The sequence below is a fragment of the Mauremys reevesii genome, linkage group 7 (genome assembly GCF_016161935.1).
Source record: "Mauremys reevesii isolate NIE-2019 linkage group 7, ASM1616193v1, whole genome shotgun sequence".
NCBI classification, from domain to species: Eukaryota; Metazoa; Chordata; order Testudines; family Geoemydidae; genus Mauremys; species Mauremys reevesii.
This window is the reverse complement of record NC_052629.1, coordinates 91,549,256-91,573,240: the sequence shown is the minus strand read 5'-3', so window position 1 is coordinate 91,573,240 and position 23,985 is coordinate 91,549,256. Positions and strand designations below refer to the sequence as shown.

Here is a 23,985-nt window from a genome sequence, read left to right as displayed (position 1 = left end):
ACTTCTTTTCCCTCATTTTGATTTTGATTTATTATGTAATCTATGTAGGGTCTGATGAGGATCAGTTATGACTGCATTTTAAAACTTCATGGTATGCAAATCCAATATATAACATTTTTAAAAGAGCAGCAACATTTGGGTAAAATTCAGTGAAAATTTAAAGAACATCAAACATGATCAATGTACAGCCACTGAACAGTGTAACAGTATCAGAAGTCTGTTCAGTGCTACTGCACACATTAGAAATGTATTGCTGTAATCACACTTACCGACACAATTGCCCTCCGGGTCTTGTAAAAATCCTTCCATGCATCGCTGCTTTGATTCACAATAGAATGATCCCTTTGTATTCTGACATACAAAGTTTACTTGACAACTATGAGTTCCTCTCACACATTCATCAATGTCTATTAATAAAGATAAAGAAACAATATGTGATCAATTCTGCCATATTTTTTTCTAATCCTATTAAATAATTTGTAACTCATTTCCTTTTTTTCTCTTTTTCAGAAATGTGGTTATGAAGTATCAGATTTTCAAAAGGCCTCTAAAAATGTGCTTGTAAAATCAGTGAGTACAGTTGTTTGTTCCTGCCCATGGACAGGCTTCAGAATCTTGCAGCTCCATTTTTTAAGCTCTATTTCTGCAATGAGATCCATGCAAGTAGGCCCCACAATCTCCAGAGTCCCACTGAAGTCACCAGTGTAGATCCTATTTCAGGATCGGGGTCCAAGAGACCCACAGAAACACTGATGTAGTGTATGTTTTGTGTTGACTAGTAGCTCCATTTCTAAACCAAGATGGACATTCTGCTTCTTACAGAATAAAAACCTGTAGCTAAAATCTTGACACTTCTGAAGTCAGTGGCAAAACTCCCATTGATTTCATTGGCAGGATTGCAGCGTGCGTGCATGTGTGTGTGAGAGAGAAAGAGAGAGAGTGTGTGTGACACAACTGAACAAATAAGAAATAGCCAATAATTTATTGCTGCCTTTTGCGGTCTATGAGCAGCTAACAATTTTCTCCAATTTATTACTTACCTGACATGATTTGCCAAATAGTTTCCACATTTAACTTTTGGTCTGTTTATTAGCAGTTTATTGTGAGATTTCAATCTTCAAAATTCAAGCTGTGTTGGTCAGTTTTGACTGGATACAGATCGCATGGCATTGTTTCATTTCCCTGACTGGATGAGTATAATGAGGTTTCTGGTGTAAATACTCACATTCACAAGCTCAAAACTCATTTTTGGTGAGTATTTTCTAATGTTAGCTTATAATTTGCTGCTTCTGTGAAGATTCCTATTGGTGAACTCGTTTGCTAGAATATTGCCAGGAAAGCAGAAAATAAAAAAAAGAGGCACAAACACAAAATCCATGTTCTAAGTAGGAGAAAGCCTGCAGAACCTTTGGAGGCATTCCCTCAGCTGTAAGTATCAGCAAGAGATGTATGTTAAAGTTGTTTGCAGTGTTGTAGCTGTGTTTATCCCAGGATATGAGGGTGAGGCAATATCTTTTACTGGACCAACTTCTGTTGGTGGAAGGTACAAGCTTTCAAACTACACAGAGCTATTCTTCAGGTCCTTCCCCAGACTTGAAGAAGGGCTCTGTGTAGCTAGAAATTCTGTACCTTCCACCAACAGAAGTTAGTTCAATAAAAAGCATTACCATACCATCTTGTCTCTCTCATATGTTAAAGTTGTCAATCTTCCAGAAGCTACTATGTCGTCAAGTCTTTCTACCATGGAAAGAAGATGAGGTACCAAAAAACAATGGAGACTCAGTATCTCATAGCATAAAACTAACTGCCAAAGCAAAGTAAAGTAGTTGTAGCAATATCTAGACATGAATTCTTACAGAGATGCTGGAATTTTAGCCCTTGGGAGTCACATTTAAAGGGCCATTTAAAAACCTGCCTTATACATTCTATAAACCATTAAGAAGTCATATAAATAAATAGTAACTAATTTATAAGGCTAATAAATGCTAGGACCAAACAGTGGAGCTAAGGCTCCCTCGAGGTGAGCAAGGACTCCACAATCTAGCCCTTATTAAGTCTTTTCAAACATATGCTACCTACAGTTAAATATCTGGTTCACTTACAGCGTAGGAATTCAGTTACTACTCACTTAAAGTGTTTGCTATGTGCCAAATTCTCAGGTCTATACTAAGGCCAACTGCTATTCAAGTCATTGGGAAATTGCAGGAGTAAAAATGGAGTGGGGACCTAAGTTCCCTGTATGCCAGCCTATTAAGTGCGGTGCAAGCACTCAGGGAACCACTCGGCCAGGACCTGCTGTGGCTGGGGGAGAGGTGCCCCTCTCTCAGCCCCAACCTAGCCCCGCCCCCAATGTGCCAAGGCCAGGAGCGGGGCGCTCCTCCCCCAGCCCAAACCCAGTCCCAGACGTGCTGCATCTGTGGGAGGGGCACCTATCACATGGCCCCAACCCCAGAGCTGCCACAGCAAGGAGAGGCACCTCTCCCCCCCAAGCCCAGGTGCTGCTGAGGAGAGTCCTCGCTCCCCGCCGTAGCCCCGGGGCAGCCTGCACCCTAAATCCCTCATCCCTACCCCAGAGCCCTCACCCCCACCCCAACCCTCTGCCTCAACCCTGAGCCCCTCATCTCCAGCGCCACCCCAGAGCTGGCACCCCAACCCTCTGCCCTAGCCCTGAGCCCCTCACACCCCTGCACCACCCCAGAGCCCTCACACCCCTGCACCTCAACCCTCTGCTCCAGCCCTGAGCGCCCCCTACACGCTGAACCTCTCGACCCCACCCCCAACCCCTGGAATTTTGTTATGTGCACTGATATGAAGATGATACGTCACACAGCACCTCCATATTGGTGCACATAACTAAATTCATTCCTCACATGTAGGGGAAAAATTAGAGGGAACACGGGTGGGGACACAGCTCCTACCATCTTGCATTGAGGAGAGAGAGATCCCCCACATCTCTCTCTCTCTCTCTCTCACACACACACACACACCAGCCACCTGTGCTGCACTGTCTCCATTGACCTGGGACTCTAGTGGAGCTTTCATTGGTCTGGGCCGCCATATATAGGGTTGGACAAGGAGAAGGGAGTGGGAAGGAGAAGAACCCAAATCATTCTCACCCCCATGGAAAATGCTCCAAAAATCTGAATACAGCCAGAGGCTGCATCAACATAGGAATTGCTATACTGGATCAGGCTCATGGTCCATCTAGTCCAGTATCCTGTCTCTGACTGTGACCAGCACCAGATATATCAGAGAAAGGTGCTAGAACCCCACAGTAGGCAGAAGCGGGATAATCTTTCCCCATGGAAGACTCATTCTGATCCCTAACAGAGGCTGGCTTAAGCCTTGAACCATGAGGTTTTAAATCCCTTCCACAGTTTTATCAACTCCTCAGTTAAGATATTAAGTTTCTTCTGGAGCCCCTTGAGTGTTGGGGACTGCACTTCCTTGGAGATACCAGCCAGGGGCAGCCTTCAGCTGAGAAGTCCCTAATAATCTGGTTCCACTGGAGAGCCATAGGGGACTAGCAGTTAGCGCACAGACACCCTATGCATCTTAGGGGATCTGTAAGGTGTGGTCTGACCATCTATGTCTTTGGGGATGTAATTAACCCTGCCCCGTCCCACCCACACCCCTGGAAAAATTTAGTTCACTGTGTTTTCCTTCCCGTCCCCCTCTCAGAGGTTTTCCTGTGGGAGGATACAACAAAGACTCAGGCTATGGGGCAATGCAGCAATATTTCCATTACAAACCAGGATGAACCTGTTTTAGGAACAGCAGTTTAAAAAAACCCAAAGCTTTTGGGAAATTGGCTTTACCTGCCTCTGACATAAACAATCTTTTGGTGATCTGTTTTTCTCTCTCATCTATTTAATATTAAGCAGCATCCATAAAAATTATTCATACCCCCCCTTTTCTCCCCTTCGAATAATTACAACTAATTAGATGTTAGCGGCTTGCAAAAAATAAATATCTACCAGCCAGATTCTGATAACCTCAGTCAGGGCATGAAGCCCTGGTCTTACATGAGAAGAGTTAAGCAGCAAACATAACGGAAGACTGAAAAGTGCTTGCCTTACCAACACATTCGCCATCCTTAAATTCATAGCCTGGCTGACAGCTGAGTTCTTGGAGACACGTAAATGATCCAACTGTGTTAATACAGTGTTCTCCTCGCTTACAGGTGTGCGCTTCTGTGACACATTCATTAATATCTACAAGAAGAAGCAGTTAGAGCATTCAGAGTCTCACATACACCAAGAAAGCTGCCTTTTCCTGCTCTCTTTAGGAAAGGCTCAAAGGCTCATTTAAAAAATTTTCTTCCAAAAGCAAGTTTACGTAGCACTGTGCTTCAGTATTTTGACTGAGGACATTTTATGTTAGGGTTTCCTGTTGCTGTAGAGCAGCTCAAGAAAATTATAGGTAGCTTTTTTATTTCCCTTTTGAATTCACAGTGAGTGATGTGTTCATCAAGGACATGGGGTGGACAGAACTGATTAGATACCAAAGCCAGTAGAGGTTAGATAAAGAACTTCACATTTAATGGCTTGAAACCCCTGTCTAACAGAACAAGAAAGTGATTCAGACTTCCTGCTCATTAAAGGCTTTTCAAAGCTCAGGTTATCAATCCTACCAGGGGCGGCTCTAGGATTTTCGCCGCCCCAAGCAGGGCGGCACGCCGCGGGGGGCGCTCTAGCGGTCGCCAGTCCCGCGGCTCCAGTGGACCTCCTGCAGACGTGCCTGTGGAGGGTCCGCTGGCCCCGCGGCTCCGGCGGACCTCCCGCAGGCATGCCTGCGGATGCTCCACCGGAGCCGCGGGACCAGCGGCCCCTCCGCAGGCATGCCTGTGGGAGGTCCGCCGGAGCCGCCTGCCGCCCTCCCTCTGGGACGCCGCCCCAAGCGCGCGCTTGGCGTGCTGGGGTCTGGAGCCGGCCCTGAATCCTACTGCTTTATGCCAATTATACCACAGCTGCATGCATGTAGCAGGGACTGTGTTTTGAGGTTATTCACATTGCTAATGGAGTAACATTCAATAGGGGATCCCCCGCCTACTGAAGTTGAACACTTTTTATAAACAAGAATCTTGTGAAAATATGGGGCAGGGAAGAGGAGAATCCAAAAGGCTGAAATAAAGCTTTTGAAATGTAATGTCAAGTGATCAGCCTTCATGAGGAGGAAGTATAAAACAGGAAAATGTCATGCTTTCACTTAAATGTTGGATCATTTCAAATTAAAAAGGTACCTATTTTGGAAAGAAAAATGCAACCTCCGAACAGATAAATTTTGACATATTTTTAATGGAAATCTATTCAGACTGAAAAACGTGCATTTTGATTTCTGAATATGTTAAAAGTGAAAATTGGAAATTTCATGAAGAAAAGACATTCCTAAGTAACAAAATGGAATGGAAAGACAAAGGAAGAAAATCTTCATGCAAAATTCCCCCCAAGATGTTAAACTTTCACACCAGTTCTAGTTAAAACTATGAAGTCAATTAAAAGCTGCACGACACAGGAATATGAACACATCAGCTACAGTCAGTCACCACGCTTCTCTGCCCACAGCTATTTTCACAGCATGCAACAGAACTAGCGCTGTATTAACGAAGCCTCCAAAATTCAGATGAAAGAGCCTGGTTCCCAGATATGTACAGCATGGGTCACACCACCATCTTGCAAAGCCCCAAAACCTGAGCAGATATTACAAAATTTATACAGCTGATTTTTCTGGCTGCAGCGGAAGAGGGCCACAGACAAAAATTTTAGACACCAATCTTGCGCACACTTGTTCGTAACTTTACACCTGTGAACAGCCCCAGTGGAACTGTGCATGTGCATAAGGTTAGTCATGTGTAAGTTTGTGCAGGAGCAGGGCCTTAGTTTCACTGGAGTTTCTCTGTTTGTTTCTTATGTTTTTATTTGTTATTCTTCAAGTGCTTCATGCTGACTTTCCAAAGTGAGATCAGTCCCTAACAATGCATCTGCAGTTATGTACCATCAACTGGGCACCCTTTTGACAATCCTGCAAGCCCTCTGCATGCAGAATTTCCTCTGAGCTCAATGCAACTTCAGCATAAAATGGGATTGCAGGATTAGGCCCAACAAGCTTGCATGGTTTACAGAGTTATTTCCTGTGTGCATTTCATTGACAGGCTTCAGCATTTTCACAAAACTTCATTTAAAAAAAACCAAAACTGCTTGAATGGATTTGATGTGATTTTTAAATTTTAAACAACTATTCCCACGAACAGCCATTGATGGCATGTAACTTCTAGGGCCAAATCCAATCACTCTTTCCATTCAATGGGCTCTGGATCTGGGCCCTTAACTTGCTACAGTTTCTCTGAGACAAAGAAAATGTTCTCTCATAAACACATTAGACGATATCATACTGTATCATGTGACTGTAGCTACTTCTGTACACATTGTTAAAGGACAAAAATGTCAGAGTAGCAGGTGGGCAATATTTGAAATACTCCACACAGTTAGCGGGTGTCACTCCTCTGAGGAAAGGGTTAGGTGGGCTCTGCCAAAAAAAGTGTTCTGCAAAATATTATTTCCCCCTCCCCCATTTTTGTCCAAATTAAATTTTTTTTTAAAAAAATTCCTCAACCCTGGACCAGGGCCGCCCAGAGGATTCAGGGAGTCTGGGGTCTTCGGCGGCTGGGGCCCCCCGCTGCTGAATTGCCGCCAAAGACCCGGTATTTCAGCAGCGGGTCCCGGGGCGGAAGGACCCCCCCGCCACTGAATTACCGCCGAAGACCCGGAGCGGAAGAAGCTCCGGGGGCCTGGGCCCCGTGAGAGTTTTCCGGGGCCCCCGGAGTGAGTGAAGGACCTCGCTCCAGGGACCCCGAAAAACTCTCGTGGGGGCCCCTGCGGGGCCCGGGGCAAACTGCCCCACTTGCCCACCCCTTGGGTGGCCCTGCCCTGGACAAACAAGTGGAGCTCACTGGAATATTGTCAATTAAATGAAATTTTGTTGAAGCCAAGACATTTTGCAGAGACGTTTTGGTTTTGATCAAGTCTTCATCAAAAGTTGTTTTGTTTGTTTTAAGAGAGATACTTATGCTCTACAGTCTGGTGGTTAGGTCCCTGGCTTGGGATGAAGGAAAGCCAGGGTAATCCCCGCTCAGCATGATCTGGCATAAAATACTCTGCTCTGAATCTGGCCAAGCAGGGTCTTGAACTGGATTTCCCACATCCCAAGCCAGACTGCTAACTACCAGGTTACAGAGTGCCCACAACATTCAGAAAATTCTGTTTTTGCAAAGATGTTTACAATGTTGGGTTTTGTTCTGATGTAGAATAAAAAAAATTCAAAACCATGATAGAGGTCATAAAACAGAATTGTCATCCTCCACTCTGCTCAACAAACAAGGTCCTATCTGTTCATCTCACTTGCGTGGGAACGGAGAGGGATCAGGCCCCACATACTAACGGGAGTTACAGAAAAACAGCTGAGCTACGCTCCATGCAAATACAGAGGGGGGGAAGGGGTAGTGATGGGTAGTGTGTTTGTTGCTTCTGAATCCTGAGACCAATTTGCACAGGCCCAGAATGCTGGCACTACCTTGAGAAGCCTCAGAACTCCCCAGAATTCCCAAGTCATTCTGGCATTTTGGGCTTGTTGGCATAGCTATGCCCTGACCACGCACCTGCCCTGCTATTCCTGCAGACATGCCCTCTGGCACCAGGGCTAGCAAGAGAGCTGCTATGGTGGTTCTGTACCACCCAAAGATTCACTTACCCTGGGGGAATCCTCCAGGGGACGATTAAGCCAGCTTTAACACTGGTTGCTGCTACCAGAATGATGCAAAACAGATGGAGTGGTCACAAGGATCTTGCCCAATATATTCTTTAGACCAGGCCAATCTCTCCTTCTTTATGGATTATCTATAAAATTAGGGGTGGTTGATAACCCTGCTCTCCTAAGTCCTCTGAGAACCACTCATCACCTCTGTAAGGTGCTTGACCTAGCACCAGAAAATCTGAGCCAGGTTTTCACTAATGAAATAAAATTAATTCCTGCTGTTGGACTAAATATTGACTCAGCTTAAGTCAGCAGCTGTCAGAAAAACAGGAGGAGGGAAAAAACCTCACAGCCACAAGAATAAGGGAGAAAGAGAGAGAGTTGCAAAGAAAGCGAGAAAAAGATTAGAACGATAGAGTTATTTATTTGCTCTTTCAGAGATCCACAGCATTGTTGAAATGTGTTTGTGGGCTAGGAACAGAGAAGTGGTTTGCATTGCCACCAATAACAATTCAGTATTCTTGTCATCAGTGAAAACACTCTTGAGTAAATTGAAGCTTTATGCAAAGTTGTGTGTGTAGCTAGTCTCACCATCCTTTACTGCAGGTCAGTAAAATCTGGAATAATGTGGTCATAGGACAAACACTTATTTTTTTCCTTGGAACTACTGTGTTTGTTTCTTATGTCCCAGAAGCTGCATAGTGATATTGGCAAAGACCTCGTAGCTGATTTTCTTGTGTTTGTTTGTTCAGTTTAGTTGGGGTTGGTAGTGTGTGTGTGTGTGTGTGTGTGTGTGTGTGTGAGTGTGTGTGTGAGTGTGAGTGTGTGAGAGAGAGAGAGAGAGAGAGAGAGAGATGAATCAGACTTTAAAGTGCCAATAGAAACAACCCCATTAAAAACACATCTCACCACCTGATTCTTATCTTCGGTAAACTTGGAGCTTTCAAGAGTAAAGAAATTATAATATGCATTCAAACAAGCTTCACAGAGGAGGTGTTTGCATGCTGTTTAAACAGCTGGTGACTCTTTCTGTTCCTGACTGACTTTTTCAGGAATTTTGGAAATCTGCTCTTGAAGGCACCTGGAATTTTAATCTGCTATAATTTGACGCACGGAAATTCAAGAGAAAATTTATTGGCTGTTCTATTGTAGCGTACAGATATTCCCTCCCCTCCCTGATATACATATAGAGTGACCATATGTCTCGATTTTATAGGGACAGTCCCAATTTTTGGATCTTTTTCTTATATAGGCTCCTATTACCCCCCCCCCCCCGTCCCAATTTTTCACATTTGCTGTCTGGTCACCCTATATACATACATATTGACATTACAAAAATTTAAAACAATTATCAGACACAGTATTAAATATATGGTTCATTTGTCCCAAATAGTTCATGTTGGAACACAAAAGCAGTTAGCTTGCAAAGGATTCTTTAGGCAAACATGGCAGTAGCAAGAGGCTGAAATGGCAGCTCAACAAATTAGAAACCACAATATATTTGTGGCTTTTCTGTTGGACTAGAAATGTTAGAAAAATATTAAATATGGCAAATGTTCTCCATGCATGCACAGTAAAGATATGTGCAAGTCCAGGAAACAGATATTCAATGTGTACCTATTCAAAGTTTCACTAGTCTCAAAACTTCCTTGTGTCTTTAACCATGGTACTTGTAGCTATCTGAACTGTAGCAGAGAAATACAGCACTTCATTATTTAGCCAGGGAACAAGGTAAGTTTTTTTTCTTCACAAATGAGTTTTTCCTTGGTGAAGCACAGAACAACATCTGCCTCCAAGTTCTGGGTTTTAACCCTAAAATATCCTTCCTTCCCAGTGATGTTGTGCTAATCATTTCATTATTTAATCTAAACTATTATTATATTTAGATAAATAAATGAGTATTTAAAAAAAAAATCCATATCTGAACATTTGAAAAGCCAGGATGGAAGTAGATTTGTTTGCATTCCTGTTCTGAACTTTGACATGGTTATTATTAGGGTCATTTTCCTGCCTGCTCCCTCCTGCTTCATGCCACATGATGCTCAGTAATAAAATGAGATCACCAAGCACTAGAGGAAAGGAAAACAGCAAGCTGTGATGCTGCAGGGTTGAACCTGATTCAGTACATGATGCTATAAACAAGATTACAGGGCAGTCAAGGAAGGGAAGAGAGAAGGAAAATAATGACATGTCTACAAGTGATATTATAGTCACAGGTGGCAGTGATTTTCAAATACATTTGTTGGTCTCTAAGGTGCCACAAGTACTCCTGTTCTTTTTGCGGATACAGACTAACACGGATGCTACTCTGAAACCAGTGATTTTCAAGTATCATTAGTAATTTCCAGAGCTTTAATTTTTGGATGCCTAACTCTAGACACCTTAAGAGGGTCTAATTTGCAGGGGCTGAGTGCACAACATTTCTGAAAATTAGGCCTCTGAGATGTCTCTAGTTTGGTATATGAAAATCAAGTCATTTTTTAAAATGTAGGCCATAGCCTTTAGTAAGCAAGTAAAACCCGAATAAATGACAGAATAGTGGTGAAAACTGATTATTGTCCCACTGAAGATTATAAACCAGGGATGTTGTAAGAAGATGTTGAAGTATCTGTCTTTTATTCTTACAATATCGGTGGGAGATCTGTGGGTTAATCTGAGTATCAAAAATTCCATTGTTTCAGAATGCATTTTCTACAGAAGCTTTGTTGCCTGGATTTTCACACGTTTCATGAGATACATTTATCAAGCTCTTGTGCCAAAGCCCCAAACCTAAAGCAGCAGAATTCACCCTGTCCAGAAAGGGCAAGACCATTGTATGCTATGTTAGTCCAATTTAACTGTCAACTGAATATCTGCTTTTCATAACTGCATGAACTTTTATGGTTTTCCAGCTGAATAATATGCATCCTGAGAATGTATTGTTAGTGGAAAAGTCAAATAGCACAAGAACACACAATGGTAAAAATCACTGAGTGAGTGGTACACATGTGTTTTTACTAACTCACATTGAAATGTCATATGCAAAGATGGCCAGAGAGCCTTTTAGCACAAATGGTTTAAATGCATTGCACAGCATGAAGAATTATGATGCTTCAGTGAATGGCTTACACCTATCATCTTACCAACACATTTTCTATGCATGTTGAGTATAAAGCCCTCTGCACAGATCACCCTGTGGTTGACACAGTAGAATGATCCCAATGTGTTCATACATAATTGGCTTCTGGAACAACTGTGAGCACCTGTAAGGCACTCATCCAGGTCTATATCAACATGTTGCAACCAAAAGGGAAAAATAGAATTCTATTAGCTTTGTTCCTGAAATGATACAATATTTCTTTTACATTGGAGCTATTTAAATACAGTGCGTTGGAGCTACCATGTTAGTATCATATTACAATTTAAGCAGAGCATTATGTTCAGTGCAAAGGATAAATTAACATTCCAAATTTTACCATGGTTGCCTAGAGATAATCATCTCAACACTGACATTGGTGAAACAAGCTGATCTCCATCATGACTAGATTTAAATAAGGATTCATAGGGAATAATTTATCCCAGGATTTTAACCTCTTGTTTTTGTTCAGAATTTCTAGGGTTTCCTTGATTTAGGCTGAGTCAACTGATAATCAATAGCATTCGAGAATCTATGTTTTTTAAAATATTAACCCTGTGGATTGATTGGGAACAGTTCTCTGTGAGAGTTCAGAAGATGCTATCCGACCTTAGTTGGTTAGTTATGATTGATCAGATATTTATTATTGATTGATAAGGAAGGTAAGACAGGACATTGTGTCGGTTCCATGACCGGAGGACTGTGCAAGCACTTCCCATGTGAATATTCAGATATGTCAATTTAAAATTCAGATTCTGTGAATAATCATGATTGGACTTTTGAAACTCACTGTTTGTAAATACCTAGGACAGATTATTCAGATGGTTTAAAGTCCAGGGAACTGTGCTGATTTATATAATCTGAAGATCTGGGCCATTTATGCCAGTGCAACTCAGATCATTCAAGTGTTCCAGTACAGCAAGCACAAAAAGACCAGTGAAAATTCATTTAAAGATTCAGGTGAATATTCAGAGATTTCCCCCGCCCCACTATTTGCCCAGCACCAACCATGACAAAACCCATTTCACATATGCATTGTAGTTGTAGCTGTATTGGTCTCAGGACATCAGCGAGACAAGGTGGGTGAGGTAATATCTTTTATTGGACCAACCTCTGTTGGTGAGAGAGACAAGCTTTTGAACCACACAGAGCTCTTCTTCAGGCCTGGGGAAGGAATTCCTAGCATCACAGCAAAATGCAAGGTGGAATTTGTTTAGCATAAGTAGTTGGTACATATTGTAAGGGACCAATTAAGGTAGAGTGATCCGTTAACACCTCTGCATTGATAGGACAAAAAGAGGGTGGTAGTGGGTTACAGATTGTTTTAGTTGTTTGATGATACCCCATATGGGTTCCAGGGTGGGGTGGAGAGCATCTCCTGCTGACATAGCACTGTCCAGACTTGTGCTTTTGTCGGTGAAGGGTATGTTGGTCAGGGGTGTATTTTTTCACACCCGTGACCAACAAAAGTTTTATTGACAAAAGGGCTACTGTAGACAAAGCCTAAAAATCATGGACCAGACATAGACACTTGATTTATGGCTTATTACAACAACCTGTAATCCATTATCTCCCTCTTTTTGTCCTATGACTGCAGAGGTGTTAATGGGTCACTCTACTGCAAAAGTTTGTCTCTCTCACCAACAGAGGTTGGTCTAATGAAAGATATTACCTCACCCACCTTGTCTCTCTAAAACCCATTTCAGACATTTACATATGCTTCTTCTATTATATAACTCCCCACAGTGAAAATAATCCTTCCATACAAACTTGGCTTGAAGGATGGAGTTCATTCCTCCACCTGTAGAAAGAATGCAGATTTGCAGCAGAGCCTCTCTTGGCTTCCATGCTAGCTCACAGGCTGGAACAGTAGCCTCTGCCACTTCACAACTTCATTGCAGAATGTCAGGGCCACTGGATTTGTGCTGTTGTAGATCCCCTGGCCCAGGTCCCAACTGCTTTTGCTTGGAGGCACCCCCTCCAGTGTCATGCAAAGTGTGTACAGGCCCCACTCCTCCAACCTGAACAACTCCAATACAAGACTTAGGTAAAGCAAAAGGTGAATTTTACATTTAGTGAAAAAGGGATAGTAATAAGGTCTCATGTTTTACCAACAGGTATGGTCTGACCAATCTTAACTACTTTGCCATGCGCACAGTCAAGGAATGCATCTTCAAAACATCACAGAGGAAATGGCTAACCAGGCAATTTTTCAAATGACCTGACAGATGTTGTAAGTGATACGTCTGAAGTGCTCAAACACTTTTAGCATCCCTAGTGCGATCTGGTTTTAAGTACAGTAAAGTTAAGACTCTACTACTACCTGTAGTTAACAATATCAAAAATAATAGGCCCTTAGAGAAATGTCCATGAGGCCCCCAAGACTAATGGGACCCATATAATGTGTCTTTAGTCTATTATCTCAGTGGAAACACCTTAAACACCTACTCACCTTCACAGGAAATGCCATCAGCCATGAGAGCATATCCACTTAAACAAGAGCACACAGCATTTCCTTCCTCAATATTACAGATGTGCTTGCAGGGGCCATTATCTAGACAAAGCAAAGTTTCAAACATTTTAAAATTCAACACAGAAGTAATTTAAAGAGCTTTATTCACCCAAGTATAATCCCAGGTATAAAATATGTAAACGAACAATCTCTTCTGGTAACCTTAATAACTACTTACCATCCTTCTATTATACTCAAATACACCTGTGTGGTTCCTACCTGTGTTACTTAAATTATCCTGCACTGCTCTTCTGCTTAAACTAACCTAAATAGCAAGTGTGTAATAACCTTGAAATTAGAGTCTAACCTCAGATTACCCCAGCACATTCCTCCTGACAATCCTCTAAACTCCCCAAGCTAATACCGGAGGTAACTTATGTATGGACATGCACGGAAATGAAATCAGCCAAGGGAGCTTTGGAATTTCATTCCAGCCTTGTAAACATTCATAAACCATCTGTGTCTCCATCTTGTCTGTCATACATACCTTTGCACTTATTTTGCTCTACTTGTGAAGTCTTAATAGTGGCAGGCTGAATATTAGAGGCTTCTGGAGCAATGGTGGCTTCCACTCCTAAGTCAGTGTTTTGGCCATCATCAATATCTGTGAACATGTACAAAAACAAATATTACACCACATCTCTCAAGTGCCAGAAGCAAAGATTACAAGTCAGACCTTTCATTCACTTATGCTACTTTCTATAATATATAAAGATACATTTTCAGATGACTCCATAACTTCTACTGCAAAATTTATGAAGGCGCTGAGTTGATATTTGTGATCTTAAAACATATTGTGTACAAGCAATTGTCCATGTAGCATACACACATGCAGAGGGTTGTATGCATAAATGGATATGCTCCAGAATTAGCAGGCAGAGTTGCCTGCTGTAAATTTCTTCCACTAAGTTAAATTTTTCTTGTAGGTGTCAAAATCTAATTAAACACATAACAGTTTATGATTTAAGCCTTGGATTGTTGCCCTGCCACGAAGCCAATGTTCTTGTCTTAATTCCTAGGGTAAACTGCACGGTCAATATACGTGGTCTTCAAACATATGTCGTATATTCTACTAAAATGTAATTGAAAATAATACGTCCACTGTTGTAGGCACAGTATGCAAGAGAATAACATCTAAAACAGGCAAGTAGGAGTTTTGGTGACTAACATCTGTGATTAACATCTATCATTTCCCTTAAGTTTCTAAAAAACCTTTAAAGGAATTACAGCAGATCTAAACTAGTGCTCTGCTCCATTATATCAACAGGAGCAATCCAGTTTGTGTGTGTGTCATCTTTTTGTGTCTAAGCTGAACAAGGCTCAGTTCTGCCCTGAGATTTACAACTCCTGCTGGCTTCAGCAGAAATGGTACACACACATTTGAGCACACAATATAACCCACTGGGTGTATGGCAATGAGAGATGACTGACCAGGATTACTGCATGGGGATTTTCCATAAAAATCACAGGTATGAAAGGTACAGAGGCATGAGGCAAGGGCAGGAAAACTTCATGTGGTATGTCCCAATTAGATTTCCCAGTGTCAGAAAATAAGGCAAGAGATACAGAGGTGTCTGATCCAGCTAGATTTCCTGCCATGAGAGTAAGCCGGAACTCAGCTAAGAAAAATAAAAGGCACATTTTGTCTGAACTAAGACATCACTGAATAATACTCTGTAAAAACAGGGATTTTCTTGTTTCAAAGTATTAATAGGAAAATGTAAATTAAAAGAAAAAAAAGCGAGGGTTCTGCAGAGAGTTCAGTGGGATTATCCATACCTGAGAGTCCACTGGGGGGACAGAGGAGACAGACATATAAAACATGATGGGTCTGTTAGACACCTTGTCAGGGGGAAATATTAAACAGGAGAAATAAGAACTCCAGTAGGAGCACTGAGAGCTATGGCAGGGAAGAATGGAGATGTCTATCCAACTACAGGCATGTCTCTTCTTGCTGTGTAGCCAGGTGTAATGCAAGGCCCTTGCCTCGTGCACTACATCTTCCCCTTGCCCAGTATGAAAAAAAGACATGTGTAGTTCTGGATGAGGAGATATTCACCGGGTACTATGGCCAGAAAGAGAAAATAGGAAGATGCCATCCATGGCTATTAGACAGCCAACAGGACATCTGGTGGTGCATTGCAACCTGGCAGGGCAACGCAGCAGTCTTCCTAAACTCATGCAAAACATGGAGAGGAGCAATATAATCTTGCTTACAGCGCAGCAGTCTGAATGGAATATTGGTGCAGAGGCCCTGTGACCATCTCTGTGTCCCACAGCTGGGGCTCTTTTAGCATTGACCAGCATATGGAACTAATGTTACTGCATGCCTAATGCAGACCCAGCCTTCCCTTAGGAACTTGAAGATTATATCATCCTGGACTGAGGGTAAAATTTTCAAAAGCACCTAAGTGACTTAGAAACTTTAATCTCATTTTCAGAAGTGATTTAAGCCCTTAGGAGCCTAAGTTCCATTGATGTTCAGTGAGAATTAGGATCTTAAGGGTCAGATTTTCAAAGGTATTTAGGAACCTAAAAATGCAGATAGGTGCCTAGTGAAATTTTCAAAAGTGCCTAGACAACTGTCTACATCTTTAGATACCTAAATACCTTCATTAATCTGGTCCTATTTGCCTAAGTCACTTTTGAAAATGGGATTTTGGCTCCTACATCACATTGACACATTTGAAAACGTTAACCTGAATGACTACAGTGCTTTGTAGATTTTACATATCATCTTAATTTATTTTAAGCCTTCCTTCTAATCATCTAGGAAGTCACTGATGAGGAAATAATGATGTTTGGGAAACGGTATGCCAATATAGGACTTCCCACTACTCGGAGGGCATTTTTATTGGTTACGATGAAAACTATAAGTTAAATAGACACTGAATTTGATCACATACATTTTAAAGAAGAGTCCACTTTAAAATAGAAGCGCCAGAAAAAAAGATTTGGCAAGGAAGTGGTTTGCATATTAAATGTGTTACTGTTCTTGAATACATATGGGCAAACTATTTACTGTATAATATAAAGAACCATCCACCAACTTTCACTGAAAGCGCCAAACAAACTGATTTAGAGTACATTAGCAAAAATTCATTCAACTATTTTCACCATTGCATCTCATTTATATTCACTAAGGTTTGATCTGAGGAACTTCACTCAAAATTGTGGGTACTCAGCACCAATCATATTTCCTAATATACCTATTGTGACGGGGCAGGCCAGATGGCTATAGTAAAGTAATGGGAGACAGATATATTAGCCACAGGCTAAACAAATCCCTGTTACCAGGATAAGCAAATGGCAGCTGCTCCAGGTCAATTAAGACACCTGGGGCCAATTAAGATCTTTCCAGAAGGCAGGGAGGACAGCTAGGTTGATTGAGACACTTGAAGCCAATCAGGGGCTGGCCGAAACTAGTTAAAAGCCTCCCAGTTAGTCAGATGGGTGCATGTGTCAGGAGCTGTAGGAGGAAGCTGTGCTGTTGGAGAGACTGAGCAGTAGAAACCATAACAGGCACAAGGAAGGAGGCCCTGGGGTAAGGGTGAAGTGGATCCTGAGGAAGTGGGGGCTGCTGTGGGGAAGTGGCCCAGGGAATTGTATGCATCCTGTTTCTAAAAAGTCAGCTACCATATCTGATACTATTAGGGTCCCTGGGCTGGAGCCCAGAGTAGAGGGTGGGCCTGGGATCCCCCTTTTGCCCCCTGATTAATCACTGAGACTGGGAGACAACAGAGACTGTGCAAGGGAGGGTAGCTTCTCCTCACCTCCCTTGCCGGCTGATGATGAAAATGGCTCAGTAGGCTGTGACTCTTGCCTCTGGAGACAAGGACAGAGCTTTGTCACCCTATGGGCTTCAGCCAGGATTGGAAGCACCAATGAGAAGTTGTTCTCTCTTTATGGGCAGTCTGACTAGAAGTAGTGATCACCATAAATCTTATAAGAACCCATCATCAAGTCAAATCCCAAAGGGAGACAGCCTCCTTGCAGATCGAGCACCACCTGGATCAATCTCTAGCTCGGTCCTTGAGATGGTCTATCTGGATGACCGGAATGGTCCTTTCACAAGGTTTCATTGGTGGTTTTCACACCTCAGTGGCAGAGAAACTGTTGATCATTTCAGCTACCAGGACAACTGACCACAAAGTCGCAGGTGGTCAGCTTCAGCATAAACACCCTCATGAAGTGTACGAACCATTTCTGGAAAGTTCATCCCCAAAAGTTTTCTAAATCTAAGTTTACAGACCCAAGATCTAAAAAAAGGAATTGAAAGTAGAACCCAGAACCAATTCTGCACACAGCAGCACTTATCTGATGTGGCTTTATGTACAGCAGTCTTGCAAAACTGCCATGAAAATTTACCACCAGCCACAAAATCTATTACCCCACCACATGCTTCTGATGGTGTTGGTGGCAGGAACAAACACACAAACAATTAAATTTGATCCAGGTGAGAAGGTGAACTAAATTTTGCAAGGCTGAAGTACAGAACTGTTTCTATTACCACTTCTATATCAGGCTCCCACCACAGAATTTAATATAAACAAAAAAGCCGACAGCTGTAGCAAGAGCATAATCAAAAAATACCTCATTGATGTAACTTTCTTAAAATCATAGTGAAGAATGATATCATAAGAACTCACTATTTGAATTTGGCTGACAGTACTTGGAGTTTAAGGTTTGGCAAACATTGGATGCCAACATTTCTTTTGCTCGTTAAATAAAGAATGTCTAAATTAAAAGCACTTGTAATTAACCTAAAGTTTTAACTTTTCAGATTAGTTGACTTGAAATCTTGCCATTGGAGAACTTTAGACATCCAAACAATTACAACACAATAGGCTTTCTTTACAAGCCTTCCACTGCATTAGGTAATGTTATATTTTATATCACTGGACAGAAGTCAATGATTGCAGAGAAAATTCAAGTTCAGGAAGCACTACCACGTGTTTGACCTTAATAAATATTAGTTTCAATTGGAAAAGTAGCCATGACATACAAAATACCTCATGATACATGACACTCTGCAAATGCAGATCATTACAAATCCTTTACTTTTTTCAAAGGATCCTAAAGGTGCCTTCCTCCTTTAGGATCTTTTGAAAATGTCATCCCAACTGCATTTACTTTTACATTTGTCACATTTTTTCCTGTAATGTATGCACATTTCAAAAGTTGCAGGAACATTTTTAAGAGGTTTCTCCTCTTGCTCACACTCCAACCTTTTCTGCTTTTGTATTCTGATGTGAAGTCATAATGCTAAATTTACAAAATCATATTCATGATAAAAACAGAATTTGAAATTATAACTGCTAAGGACATGTGAGTTTGGAAATGAAGAAATTAGTCACATCCTCAGTTTGAAAATCAGGCTGGATCTTTTTAGAAGGATCAGGTTTGGTTCAGATTATTAGTTTCCCCAATTCAATACGAGATGCATTTTACTCTCAACAACTCCCTTGGAACCTGCAAAGAATTGTTCAGAGTTGGTACTAAGGAAATCCAGCACAAGAAAGTGTAGAATGAATAGCTGAAATTTTTCAAAGCAATCTTGGATATTAAGATCTGTATCTTCCACTCTTAATAGATCCTTCAATTCTTAGTGGAAGATGCATGTCTAACCCCCGTAGATAACTTTGAAAAGCTTCTCAACCAATATCAGGAAAAGATCCCTGACTGAGAATTATCAGACTCAAGACAAGTGGTGGAAGCTCCATTGCTTGGGTCACTTAAAGAGAGAGAGAGACTAAACTGATAAAGACTAGACAACATATCTGAGGGAATAATACTGCTTATCTAGTTGAGATGATTTCCTATTTTCCTTGCAAAAACTCTCTCCCCTCTCCCCCAACATTTAATTCACACTCTTTGTTCTAGATAGTATGAGACTAAATAAAAAGTCAGATTAAAGCTGGACAGGTCAGTAAAGATGGCAAGATGGGGACATTACTAGTCATGTATGGGATGACTTTTCTTTATTAGTTTCCTGTCCATGTTTCTCACCTGGATTACAGCTGAGCCCATCATCTTGCAGAGTAAATCTTGGGAAACATGAACACTTGTAAGATCCCACTGTGTTGATGCACAGGTGCTGACAGAGCTCCCCAGGATAGACCAGGCACTCATCCAGGTCATCTCCAGGTAAGTTGTTAGACAGTTCAGCTTCGTTACTGATGGACAAGGCTTCATTGTGATCCTCAATTTCTGAAACTATCAACATTATAGTGTCATTAAGAAAGATAAGAGCCTAGAGAATACTGCATGTCCTGTCATTGTTGCTGTATAGGACACTATGCTAGGTCATGAAGAAAAAAACACCAGCAGACACAGTGAAACCCCACCTCAAGCAGCTATTCAAGGGATTAAAAAAATATTTGCCCTAAAGAGGTTGTTTAACTAAATGGCAATCAGAATTGTTGTGCAAGCTTTGCGGACGCAGTTCTTTAAAGTGGCCACTGACTAAAGGGAATTACCTCTTGGATGGTCCTTCATGCACCTTCACTCTGTTTGCAAGGTCCACTATGTTACCTGTATGGCAGTAGTGCTTAGAGGCCCCAGCTGAGACTGGGGACTGACTGTCCTAGGTTCTGTACAGAAGTACAGTAAGAGGCTGCCCCTGTCCTAAAAGCTTACAATTTAAAGAGACAAGCCAGACAAAAGATGGGAAGGGAATCAGAAGCTCAGAGAAACAGAGTGACTTGCCCAAGAAAAAACAAAAGGTCAGTGGGGAAAAGCGGAAATAGAATCCAGTCTCAGTCCAGTGCTCCATGCTGACTATCCCTACCCATTATAATTTAATCTTGGATAAAGTTACGGATATGCTTCTAGGGTGGGTGCTATACCTTGACCCCACTCTCTCTCTCGTGGGCACTCTTTCTAAGCCCTTAGGCGTACTTCTCTTAGTCTGGAACTCTGTGGTATATGCCACTTTTTACACTGTATCACCAGGTTACAATACCTAGTCTCCCCGATCATATTATCCCGGCAGGCCCACTGGGTTTCAGGCTTTGCTATACATTTTTCTCCAGGAGCTGTGATCAGCTGACGAATGTAGTGACTTATGACAGCTTTTTCAAAACACATGATTTATTTATCCATAGGAACATAACAAGTACAGTGACCAGGGTTAAAATGACAAAAGCCTAAATGCATTATCCTGCATTGGCCTTTCCTTGCTAGTTCTAGGTAGGCTCACAGCATTGGGCTAGGTGAGGCAGACTGCCCAGGAAGCATCTACCTCTCCCTCTGATTTCCCCAGTCAGTGTCTCTCTCGTTAGTTCACTGGCTTTTTAGCCATTATTTTCTTCAAAATCTATAAGTTCCTTTGTCTGATTTGGGACCCTGCACCTGGTTCAAACTGGTCTATATGCTTCTCCATAGGGGGTTGGCAGTAGCCACCCACCAAGTATTGTTCCTCTGAGCCCAGGCAACTGAATTAAAAGCCTAGATAGTTGGGAAGAGCTAGACTTAACTCTAAACTGGCCGCAAGATAACCTCTAAACCCACAGATATGCATGCAGTATTCATAAGAATACTATCAATAATTCCCTAGTCTTCAGTCATCTATCCATATATCTACTAATAACTTTAAGAAGAAACAAACGTTGAGAGATGATAAGAGTAATCAGAGCAGCTTCTATTCAAGGAATTACTTCTGTAGACATGCCCTGTATGTATAGTACCAATTGAAAATGACCCACACAATTTAAAAAATCATTATAGCAGTATGCTGAGCATGAGTCAGAGTATTTCTTTGGGATTAATATGCATCTGTGATCAAGGGTCTTTAGCTGCATTTAGGGTCATCTCCTCCTCCCAGCCACTTATCAAATCCTCCAGAAATGTCCCATGTCTTGATTATATTGCTTGATTTGTCCAGAGAACTCTCTATAAAGCTGGAAAGCTCCTGTTTGCTACCCATGGAGAGATCATGGTCTAGGCCTTAGCAAACCTGCAGTGATATTCCCTTTTGGATCACATAAGTTTCAGTAACTTACTCTGTGGTTTGGCAAAAATAAAATTCAGAAAACCTAGAGAGATTCTAATGCATGTTCGTGTGTGCTCAGATACTCAATGCAGTGTTCCATATCATGTCAGTAGTAAGAAACAGTATTTAATATGAAACAAACACCTTGTTTTGTTCCTAGCACCTTATGTTTTAAAATCACTTAATTCCGACTCTTTGAAAACTTTTTTCTATGGGGTATTGGAATAAGAAGCATCAGTGATTATACTGAATCCTTAGCAACAGTAAAGAAATGTAAGAATGGTGTCTAATGGCAACACCATTCATAGTTTATTTTATCAAAAATCCTCAGCGTACAAAGTTTAACAATAAGACAATTCCCATATTTCACTAAAGCAGGGATGCTTCAAGCCAATGAGAAAGGGGGGAAAAATATGCTTGCTTCAGATAAGCTTACTGTACCTACAGTAGGTGCCCAACCAGTGGTCTCCTATGCTTTTTCCTATTCTTCCCTCTTTGTCGCTTACAAACTGCTTTGGCTGGATCAAGTGCCTGAGAGCGAACAGCAAGAGCAAAGAGTCAAGCATCTATTCACGTGCAGAGCCAGAGTTTTAAAAAAGGGCCCTGCTAAGAAGCAAGAACAGAAAAGAATTTTCTGAAATCCTGCAAATAGTTTGAACAGATAATCCTAATGCATCAAAACTACTATTTTAACAGGTGTGTCCCTTTAAAGAGGAACTGTTTATGAGCCTTCTGCTTGTGGAAGATATTTTAATTTATTACACAGACAACATATTTATCTAGCAGATGTTTTCTTTCGCCAGGCCACTTCCACTTGTTGACTGGAAGTGCCTCTCTTTCTAATAGGTGTAGAGCAGGGGTCGGCAACCTTTCGGAAGTGGTGTGCCAAGTCTTCATTTATTCACTCTAATTTAAGGTTTCGTGTGCCAGTAATACATTTTAACGTTTTTAGAAGATCTCTTTCTATAAGTCTATAAAATATAACTAAACTATTGTTGTATGTAAAGTAAATAAGATTTTTAAAATGTTTAAGAAGCTTAATTTAAAATTAAAATGCAGAGCCCCCTGGAACGGTGGCCAGGACCCGGGCAGTGTGAGTGCCACTGAAAATCAGCTTGCATGCCACCTTTGGCATCCGTGCCATAGGTTGCCTACCCCTGGTGTAGAGTATAACATTACTAAGGATTTAAAGGGGTTTTGTACTATTTCTGTATGAGTTTTGGTTTGGTGCTTAGAAAAGGAGTTTCCTTTCAATAGGTCCATTTCTTTACCAAGTATTTGTTTAAGCCAGTTCCACTAAAATGCATTACTATGCTTCCCATTATGTAAAAGTTAATTAAATGTCAGAAAAATTGAATGCCATGTTAATTATTTTATGCATTTTAAAAGAATAATTTATGAAGGATTAAAGTAAAATATGGTAATTCTTCAGTTACACTTATCAGGCCCAAATTAAGAAGAAGAGACAGAGCTTGAGTAGACTGAACGTGGAAGCATTATGCCTACAAATACATGTGCAGACATAACGGGTCCAGGAGCGATGGGGCAGCATGCTCACTAGTACACCATCTACCACCTCTAAAAAAATGTAACCTGTTATCCCAATGCAGCTCTCCAGGAACCTGATTCAGCAAACCATCCCTATTTAGCATAGCACTTCAGCGTGTGCTTAGCTTTCACCATTCTTAAACCCTATTATATCAACAGGAATTAAAAGTTAAGTATGTGCTTAAGTGCTGTGCTGAACTGGGGCACAGATACTGTCCAGTGCCGGGCAGGGGCTGGACAGGGACAATAGCATGCCTCCAAACATCTGCCTCTGGATATTTTGCCCTACCAGCAGTGAGCCCTTGCCAAATACACATCCATGTGCTTAGGGACAAAGACAGATACAGCTTAGGGCTGGCAAAGCTCCTTGCTCCCTTCCCTCAGCCACACAGTGACTTTTGCTGGGGCAACTGTGAATTACACTATAGTAAAATCTCCCCCACCCATGAATTCTATTGTAACAAGCCAAACATGTAACTGTTTAAAACTGCACCAGTTACAGCAGACAGGCCTCAAAGGAGTAGAGTTCCCCCCCTCATAGCTAGAGGTGCCAAGTCTTGCCAGTTCTACTTTACACATGGGTTGACAGAAGTTGACATCACACGAGGGTGACCAGACATTCTGTTTTTAAAGGGACAGTCCTCCTGCAGATGCCCCGATTTTCTTAAAAATGGGAAAATTGTGCCATATTTTCTGTCTCCCCCCATCAGTACTGGTGGGTCCTGCTGCTGGCTGGATCCCTGCTTGCCAGCTAGCTGCCCACCATGTGGCTGCGGCGGGGGGGGGGTCCAGTAGCCGACAACGAGAGTGTGCAAGCCTGGTGGCGGGGCAAGGCTGCAGCGCGGGGGGCCGGCCGCTCCCTCTACTGGTCTGTCAGTGCAGCCCCTGCTGCATGCTGGCTCTCGGTCTGCAGGGCCTCGCTCCCTGTCCCATTTCTGGCCAGCACTGGCTGCTCTCTGTGGTGGCTGGTGAGTCTGGGCAGGTGCCAGGCAGCAGCCGGTCACATATCACCTCTGCTGCCCACCCATTGGCCGGTTACATGCTCCCCCTCTCACTGTTCTCTCCCTG

The 23,985-nt window shown here is 42.0% G+C and overlaps 1 protein-coding gene across 4 annotated transcripts in view; it reads right to left on the bottom strand.

The window, feature by feature from the left end:
* The window catches only part of FBLN2 (fibulin 2), a 199,565-nt gene that overhangs the window by 24,328 nt on the left and 151,252 nt on the right, over window positions 1–23,985 (bottom strand). For all 4 annotated transcript variants that reach the window (XM_039481823.1, XM_039481821.1, XM_039481819.1 and 1 more), the window contains exons 6-10: window positions 19,386–19,592; window positions 13,864–13,980; window positions 13,317–13,418; window positions 4,080–4,214; window positions 270–407 (exon numbers count right to left, since the gene is read on the bottom strand). In XM_039481823.1, coding sequence (XP_039337757.1) covers window positions 270–407; window positions 4,080–4,214; window positions 13,317–13,418; window positions 13,864–13,980; window positions 19,386–19,592 — 699 coding nt within the window. The remainder of the gene's footprint in view (window positions 1–269; window positions 408–4,079; window positions 4,215–13,316; window positions 13,419–13,863; window positions 13,981–19,385; window positions 19,593–23,985) is intronic.